At 44.6% G+C, this 9,665-nt stretch overlaps 1 protein-coding gene across 1 annotated transcript in view; it reads right to left on the minus strand.

Moving 5' to 3' along the window:
- Nucleotides 1-9,282, minus strand: part of slc8a4a (solute carrier family 8 member 4a) — a 28,038-nt gene extending 18,756 nt beyond the window's left edge. Inside the window, exons 1-4 of the mRNA XM_053847491.1 lie at nucleotides 8,521-9,282; nucleotides 8,248-8,316; nucleotides 666-2,069; nucleotides 11-528 (exon numbers count right to left, since the gene is read on the minus strand). Coding sequence (XP_053703466.1) covers nucleotides 11-528; nucleotides 666-2,009 — 1,862 coding nt within the window. The 5' untranslated portion in view covers nucleotides 2,010-2,069; nucleotides 8,248-8,316; nucleotides 8,521-9,282. The remainder of the gene's footprint in view (nucleotides 1-10; nucleotides 529-665; nucleotides 2,070-8,247; nucleotides 8,317-8,520) is intronic.
- Nucleotides 9,283-9,665: the final 383 nt, after the last annotated feature.

Raw genomic sequence — 9,665 nt, forward strand, 5'->3', positions numbered from 1 at the left:
CACGACTTACATGGTCTCGTCATTTTGGAACTCCAGCTTGCCGGACACTTCGTCGTAGTCCTCCCCAGCCTTGGCGGTGCCCTCGACCGTGTGGTAAGGCACTGCCACCTTTCCTCTGGCTCCAGACGTCCTGTGAACTTTGACCTGCATGTTGCCGATGCTCTCACTGACCCGGGTGGAGTTACTCTCGAATGTGAAAATTCCAGCGTGGTCATCGTCATAGATGGTGACGGTGGCAGTGTGGGCACTTCCTAGCGCTGCCTTCGGGGGGACGTGGGAGTTGATTCCAACGGTGCTGTTGCTGGAGGTGATGGAGTTGGGCTCCAGGATGGAGACCTCAGCTCGGTGGACTATTCTGGGATTGCTGAGCCTTACATAGAAGTGTTCGTCTTCTTCAAAGATGTCATCGTCGATTACACCCACGGTGAACTCTTTGGTGGTCTCACCTGGCTTGAAGACCAGCGTGCCCTCAGCGAACTCATAGTCTGAACCGGCGTTGGCGGTGCCATCTTCTGTGCGGTAGTCCACCTGCAAGGCAAACCAATGAAATATTCATGATACTGAAGTTGCAATAAAATGCTAAATTATTAATGTTTAGTATAAAGCTAAGCCACAGCGACTTTAGATTGACCATGACTCAATTCTCTTATTATTGTGCTGCTTACCTTCACAGTGCAGCCACCTTCACCTCCATGGCGGCTGACTGAGAGCTTCAAGGAGCCACAATTCTCAAAACACTGGTAGTGAGACGGGTCAAACTGGAGGTAGATGGTGTTTGGATCCTCTTCCTGCCCAGTGGCCTCATGGCAGCTCACTACCTTCCTGGCCTGGTCGGCAGCATGTTTCTTCAAGATGTTTCCGGCTCCGATCATCATACGTGTGGCTTGAATGCGATAGAAGGCACGGCTCTTTTGTTGCTGGACAAGAACCTGGTAGTTTGCCATCTCAATGAGCTGCTCCATGTCTTTCTCTGGATGCCGCTGTTTCAGTTCCTTGAGGGTGCGAGCCATCTCACGCCGGGCTTCTTCCTCTTGGTCCTGCTCAGCGCTCATCCCACCGCCTTCCTCCACCGACTCCAGCATCCCGTCAAGCGCCTCCTTGTGGTGAGCATGAGAGTTGGTTCCTTGGCCATCCATCTCTAAGTCCATTTTGGTGAACATGGCGTCTCCCTCTGACTCAATGATGATTCCACGGTTCTTGTCGGCACGGTATCGTTTATTCACGTACTTGTAGAAGAGCAGACGTCGATCTGCAATCCAGGCTTGGAGGACACAAAGAGGGAAGAAGAGGAAGGTGAGGATGGCTTCCCAAAGCTCTACCTCTCCCGGACTGAACACCGACAAGATGAGGTAGAGCCAAATGTAGGCAAAGATGCTCCAGGCAGCAGTGACGAAGAAAACCCGCAGGTGTTTGATCTTGCGCGTTTCATTTTCTGGCACCACATAAACACAGATGGCGATGATGATGAACATGTTGAAAGCCGCACTGCCCACGATGGTGCTGGGTCCCAGAGAGCCAGAATCGAAATCATGACCCACCACTTCGATGACCGACAACAGAATCTCTGGTGCAGATGATCCCAGTGCCATGAGGGTCAGATTTGAGACCGTCTCATTCCAAATGCGCACTGTAGTGGTTGTGGTCTCACCATTCGGCTTCTTGATCGTGATCTCCTTCTCCTGTGAGGTGATGACCTCAATGGAAGACATGAACCGGTCTGCTATGATGGACATGCCCAGGAACATGTATATGAGGGCAGCAAAGTAAACAATAGCACGGGCCACTTTATCCCCCACCGCAGGGTTCTGGGGGTTCCACATGGGCAGCAGAACCCCATTCGAGCAGTTATCATCGCTGGAGCAGTTAGCAGAGCCACTGTTACTCAAGTTCTGGCTGGAGCTGCCGTGTGAGAGCTGAGTGACTCCCGGGAGCAGAACTAGCAGAATGGAAATCAACACACAAGTGGTGAAAGAGGGATTGTGGTTGAGGATGATCCTGTGCAGGTACATGGTGGTGTTAGGTCTGTGACTCAGAATGCTGGAGCTCAAGCCTCATCACATGGGTTGGTTCTGAAAGAGAACAGGCAAAGGAAGAAGTTACAGTGTGGATGGAGGTTGAGATAACAAAAAAAAACCTATGCGAGGCGAAGCCTTTTATCAGGAAAGTCCTTTTGTATGAAAATGGCGTGGGATATAACATTTGGGCGAGTCACGGGCTTGAAACATTGGCACCTACTGACTGGTGAGTCATTATTGCTGAACCACTCTGGCAGGTATAAAAGTCATTTAAAGAGATAAAGATAGAGATACTGAGAGGTAAAAGGGAGTGATAATCTGTCTTTCTGGTCTCATTATCGCAGCAGCAGTGGTGATGGTGTCGCAGAAATGGAAATATTGAATGTCGCAAAGAAGTTACAAGTACAATAAAAAAAAGCCATAAAGTGAAAACATTTTAGTCCTTTTCTGCATGTTAGTCTTGTTGTATTGAGTATGAGGACTGTTTCTATTCCTAGGTGGGAATCAAAGACACGGGTCATACACCTTCAGTCACACACAAGGTCATCATTTCATCCATAGCCTAAATTACCGATGGAGTAACACAGGGCTCTATTTTAGGTCCCTTCTACAAGCTATGTACTTTTTGGCCAAATCATCCAGCGTCACAACACTCCTTTCCATCTTTCACACAAGGCGCACAGATTTATCGAGCTATTCTTCGTCTTAGCATTTTCCAGACGTTGTAGCAGCTTTAGCATGTCTTCATGATGTCACCGAAAAAAGGACTCACTGACTTCCCTGATAGCGGCCTCAGTCTCTTTTCCGAAAAGCCTGATACCTTGGAATTGACTCTTCACTTTCATCCAATCCACGATGTGCAGTTTGAAAGGAAAAGAAAAATACTAGCACAAACCTTGAGAGGTTTGAACAACTTTCAAAATGCGCAGTCATGATGACTACATGTGAATGTGAATTATAATATCATTTTGCTGTGAAGTGACTCTGTTAGTATTTCAGACTTTTGCTTCTTGAACCATTTATACGGAAGTCTGATGGTCCAGGTTCCTCTGGGTCAGAAAACAGACCTGCTACTGATGTCCTGCCGATATCTGTGAATATCTCAATTAGATAAACTGATTCACTGGCTTCAAAAAATGTGAAAAAGTTCTGTGTTTCTTCGCATTCCTCAAACGATGAACAATTAATTCATCCTATTTACACAGCCATTACGCTTTGTAATGTTTTTGTCAACATACTTCTCACCACATAAAAATGGGGGTACATTTAAATAAATAAAATAAATAAATAAAAAAACTTCCATTTGATCGCATACAATACACTTGTTCATTTTTTTCCCCCTCCATATTGTTTTTGGTTTCGTTCCCGACAAGAAGTAATATATGGTGTACATGGTGTGGCGTCCATAAGTGCAGTCGCTGTGCCACAAGATACATTTCACGTAAAATTTAAGAGCATGCACCAACACACAAGGCGGGAGCTTTAAGTTGAGCATCAACAAGAGAGCCGTCTCCTAAGCATTTAAGATCCTTGAGCTATTAACTCCTAGTTCTCAGATTTAGGAGGCTGCTGAGTGCCGTCCGGGGACATCCTGGACATTCACCACAGCTCACAAGACAGGACTGCCACAAAGAAAAAGAGAGGCTGGATGAATTCATGCCGTGTGTTCAGTCATCATCACGTCTAAATGAGAGTGAACAATCGAGGGCTGCTCACAGCAGCTGTTCACCAGAGGAACATCTGCATCATTTAAGAAAAAAAAATACAGAAAGGAAACATTGAGGAATGTAATATTTCACTTCCTGATTAAAATTTTAAGAGCAGCTACAAAAATAGGTTGTCTACCTAGAGCGGGCGGGAGCGTTCTTACAATGTGCTGTCATTGACATGCAGCTGGGATACGCTGCATTCTCCTCTCTGACCTGCATAACAGCAGGGACGCAGGTCCACGCCGTGCTTAGAATTCAGCGAGAAGAAACACCAAGGAAAGTGTTTTTGTTGCCACAATTAACTGCCTGTTCTTGAGCAACAAGCATTAGGACAGGAAGTCACCATGGTCTGCTGGTGAAACTGATGGGAACATCCCGGGATCAGCACCATGGACAGGGACTCCAGCTGCTGGCAGTGGGGGGTAGAGGGGGTGGGGAGGGGTTTCTTATATGTAGACTTTTAGTGAACACATCTTTAGCCCCTTATTATTTAACAGAACCAACACACAGCCACAGTGGCCTTTTGGAGATCCACCAATGTGTAGAATAAAGCTTCAAGATTCCTCAGCCAGCAAGCCTCACCAATAAATGGTGAGCCTGGGAAAGATTGAAATTCCAAATACTCAGTCACATGGTTCATTTGATTCTCCACAGTGATATGCGGAATTTCAACACTGCTTCTTTGTGGATTAAAAATTCAATTACATATTATTATTATTATTACTATTATTATTATTATTATATTAACATGTAAAACAATTATATATAATATTATATATTAAATAATAATATATACGAATATGCATATATATGTATATTATATATATACGGTACACATTTAACTTGTGTCGAGCTAACTTGTGTTTCCTCTCAAATAACAATATATATATAATATATTTCTTGTTTTTAGTATGCTAACAAAAGATGAAAGCATTCCTAGTGACTGTTGAACAGTTTTCTACAACTGTAAAATATCAAACACTGTGTTTAGTCTGAGGTGTAGTTCAGTTTTTATAGTTACAGTGTACTGATTCTGTGGGGTACTTTTCACCTGAAACCTTAATAGTTCATTTGTGCGAGAGCATGTGTGTTTGGTGTGAGTAGTTGTGTTTAAGGCAAGAACATGATACAAACTATGCTCACCGGGTGTTTGAGATACAATTCTTTCTTTACTGAAAGAACAAGAGACTTCAACATCACGCACACGGTCGACATTACATTCCACAATACCCGCAAGATCTCTTTCTGGCAGTCAGCAGAGCACAAATTTTGTGTGGGTGACATTTCTATGGTAAAAGTAAAGGCGCCAACTGGTAACATTTTTTTTTCCCTCCACAATAGAAACAACGGTTGTTTTATCTCCTGTGGTTTTTAAGGACATAACGCTTGCGGCTCTCTACAAGGTGCAGCAGGTTCTATCAGTCTGTAGTTTCACTCTTGGCTGAAACCTTTGAATGGCTCCCAGATTCACACCAGTACACCTACACAGCTCTCACCATCAACTCTTTCAAGACGCGCATTGATTTGTGCCTGGTAGCAACAGTATCATCTGGATATAAATAAAGATGCTTGACTCGGCTTGGTACAAGATGAGTTTGAGAGAAGCCACTTTAGATGATATTAACTGGCTTCATTATGAGTCTCCTGTGGGTTCCAACACAGAAACACTAAAAAATAAATGAAATATGTTGCGACATGTTTTTTTACAGTCAAGTGCCATGAAGGTCTGCAGTGCCTCCGCTGTTGGCCTAAACATTATCTGAGGCACTGACCCTCTAAACTCTCATATTTAATTCAAGAAATTTGAATTTATTCCCTTCTCTGACAGCAGTCAGCGCCTGTAATCTGCCTGCAGCACCAGCACGGCCTGTGTAACTTAAAACTTCAATAGCCATGGTAATGACTCCCGAACAAATCGTGTTTCAAGTTCGCCACACAGGAGCAGCTCGCTGACCCACAGTGTCCTCCTCACAGCAAGCCTTTTACAGCCTGACTTGAGTGGCAGAAACACTATTGTAAGGCTGATGGATGAAAAATCTAGTTTCCATCTTAAGGATCATGAGCACAAAGTTTTGTCAGTTGTCGAAAGGAGATTTCTCTTTTTTTCTGACTTATTCAGTGTGTGTTTATTTAGACTAGTGAGTTCTGGTATAACAGAGGACTAGTTCAGAGGACGACCCAATAAAAATAAAATAATGATTCGAACAGCAAGCTGTTTAGAAAGTTTGGTTTCCACAGAACAAAAACATGAAAAACAAAAAACATGAAACATGAAAAGGTTATCAGTAATTTTATGCATCAAAAATGATTGCTTCAGAGTCGCTTCAGTCACACACACAATTCACCGACACATGCTTGAGTGTGTCTGACATTGGAAAGTCGAAAATCATCAGCCAAGCTATCAGGGAGAGTCCAGATTATTATTGACAACCATTGCCCCCTTCCAGCTTGATAAAGTATTGTATCCAAGCATAAACACCACAGCAATGTCCAGCCATCTCAGCACCTGGTTTCTGCGTCTCAGACATGAATATGCTTTGGTGCAAAAGCCTGTCACAGAGACAATTCTGGAGCAACATGGGCTTTGTCACATGACAAATGGCCATTGTTACATTCAGAGGAAAGAGTGGGAAATCTCAGAACACCATCTCGATGCTGGTGCCAGCTGCTGTTGTAGGGTCGTTCAGTCAGGAGCTAAACCTCTGACTAATGATGTCACATCTTTAGATCGGCCATCGATGCCCATTCCATCTCCACTCTCCTCATCATTCGCACACCTGTGTCCTGCTTGCTGATTCTCCAGGTCCTTTTATTCATCGCCCTGTTCGCTCACTCCCAGCCAGATTATCTAGTCACCATCCTGCCCTGTTCTGCCGCGTTTGTTATCCTGTCATTTGAAATTCTGAATATGACCTTGCCTTGTGCCTCATCTCTGTCTGGATACCTATGCCTGGTTTGGATCAATACTCTGGCATTGTTCATCCCCTCGCGCGTATGAACTGCTGGTCCCTTACGACCTGCCATGTGTTTGGGTTCTTCGCCGCTTCAGAGCCCTCGACAATTGACCCAAACCATACTGCCAATAGGACAACAAGGTCAGTGTAAAAGCCCAGTCAGGGACTCATTCTCCTGTTTATAGATCAGCTTAAAAATCCTCTTTTCTTCTTCTTCCGTCATAACTTACTGTTCCGAATGTTACAGGTTCAATTCCCACACAAGACCATGAATAATATACAACGACACATGTATTGACATGTGTTGTTGTATATGTGTCATGTATATGACATGTATTCATAATGGATTTATTTCATTCTTTTATGCTACCGTAATTTCCGGACTATAAACCACTACTTTTTTCTCGCAGTCTGAACCGTGCAAGTTTTACAGGCTGAAATCAGCTGAAAACAGAGGCTTTTTTTTAACCCTTAAACTGTTCAAAATACACTGTTTTTGCCCACGTGTCCACAGCTCCAGCAACAGAGCCGATCTCCTGGAGGTCTGGAATCAAGAAGCAGCCGCTGAGACCGGCAGTGGTGTCAGAACTTCGGGCACTCGAGCGAAAACAGTGAATTTTGAACGCTTTGATGTGTAGAAAAGATGCGAGGAGTTCATGAGTCAGAGACTTGTGAGTTTCATGAGTCAGTCTCAATGCTGGACCCCGTTTTCGATACTAGTTTTGAAATGCGTTTTCAAGCCGGGTGCACCTTTCTGCGATGCAGACAGCACCACGGCACCTGAGGCTTGCAGACCGCTGCGACTTGCGTATGAACAAGATCTTTTTTTGTCTTAACACAGTGCTCTAAACTTGAACTCATTTAACGCATTGAAAAGCAGCTTTTAAAAATAGCTGAACATTGAACCCCACTCTATGAAGCAAAAATACAGTTTTTTTTCCCCATATGTGGCGTAGTTGTGGAGATACTGGAGGTGTCCTAAGTCAGAAAGACGCTTAAGCAAAGCATCCATGACAACCTCATAACCAGTTGAGTTTCAACTAGAAGGACAGTTGCAGGTGAGCTGTCTGAGCTCTCCCACACTGACCTCCAAGAACGAGTGGAATGCGCTTGTTGTTACAAACGTTCTCCAAAGTATGTCATTGCAAAACTGTTTCTTGTGATGTTATGGTGAAGTCAGTCTGAGCATTGATGTTAAGAAAATCTGAATATTCAATACTAAGCTGCAGTTTCAGTCTGAAATCACAAACTCAATTTGAATATTCAAACGTTTTTAAATAAATAAAAAAAGACTATGCTGAGGCTTTCAAAATGCGTGCTTTGTGAGTCGATCACAGCACACAGTAACACACAAATCTATTTAGTCTGCGGAGGCTTCTGCTCTCAAGGGAATGATAATAAAATGGAAACAACCTGTGAACAAACTGACAGACATCGATTGTTTGAGATGAACAGCCGATCAGCAGTGAAGCAGGTAAGACGGATCAACACGAGAAACACAACCAACAAGCAGCTGCAACACATTACATCGCGTCTCTGCCATCACACATGCTCTGCAGTGGCTCTCACCTGAATTTTAAAGTTGTAGGTGCAGTTGAGGAGTGGAGCCTTCCGATCCTTGTGTCTCGGCTCAGTGCTCTACAGAGGAAAAGTGAAAAAGATTTTCACGGTGGTTATTGGACGCGTCTGCGTCCCTGAGTTGGTAGTTTGGCCCCTCAGTTTGTTTACATCGCAGATCAAATGTGGGTCAAAATGAAGCGCTAACGCGGTGACTTGTAGCAAACCTAGTTCGGGAGGACGGAACCAAAGCATCAATGAGCGTGTAGACTGCGGGATACTCACAGATCTGGGAAGTGGACCGAGCATCAGCTCCAGCGGAGACAGACCCCGCTGGTCTCACAGCGGCGGCGGCGGCGGCGGCGGCGGCGGCTTGTTGCGCTGCTGTTAGGGCTTCTACCAGTCGCTCCTTCCTCCAGCTCCAGACAGGTTCTCTTGCCTCAGCAAACTTAACACACTCTGATGAGGTCCTCGCATTAAAAACCCCAGCATGGAACGGCAGCGACACCTTCTGCAAGCCTCAAGTGCTCCTCACACACCAGGATGCGTCTCCAGCTCCATCCTCAGCCCGCGAACGTTGATGCAGAAAATAAAAAATACAACAAAAAAAAATTAATGTCTGACCGCGTCCAGACTGGTCTCCGCTGAACGAGTCCGCTTGGGATCAAGGAGTTGAGGTGTATTTATCTGAAGAAACAGATGTGCCGTCTACGTTAACGCAGTCAAATCCAATAAGCCCCACGAGGTTCGGCGTGAATGGACGGACCTGAGCTGCTCACATCACAAGCTGCTGGAGATGAAGCTGAAGCGGCTGCTTGACAACGAAAAGAGCGGTGTTCATGGAAGTCTTCTTATCTTGGGCAGCGTTGGCGATGAGCGCTGGGAAAAGCGGTGTTGACTGCAGAAACAGGGGAGGAGACGATCCTAAACACACTCCACTGCGCATCAGGATTCAAGATGAATGTCCAGTCCACTCCAGAATCCTCCCGTTTTTCTTTCAAATTCAGCATTCACTTTGGACCACAGAAGAAGCTGCAATGTTGCAGTACAAATAGAGGCGGGGTTACACTACTAGTCAAATTGGAAATATATATAGGTTTGTGGAGTGGAGTTGACAATTTACTGTGTCAAAAAAAAAAAAAAAAAAAAAAGCAACTGAGCCATATATGCACCCTATCATTGTCTTTGTGCACTTTACAAGCACATGCAGTTACAACATAAAGTACGTGGCAGAACACAGCATGTAAGGTTGTGGTATTTAATCGGACACATCTAATGCTATTTATATTTCAGCCTGTTGGATCTCTATATGTTGAACAGCAGCATGGTGGAGTCCACACCGAGGACCAGCCACGGAGAGGAGGACGACCACAGTTGAAGATCCAATAGGAACGAGTTTTGTGCAGATCAATATGTATTTTGATTACCTT

The sequence above is a fragment of the Synchiropus splendidus genome, chromosome 17 (assembly GCF_027744825.2).
Source record: "Synchiropus splendidus isolate RoL2022-P1 chromosome 17, RoL_Sspl_1.0, whole genome shotgun sequence".
NCBI lineage: Eukaryota > Metazoa > Chordata > Actinopteri > Syngnathiformes > Callionymidae > Synchiropus > Synchiropus splendidus.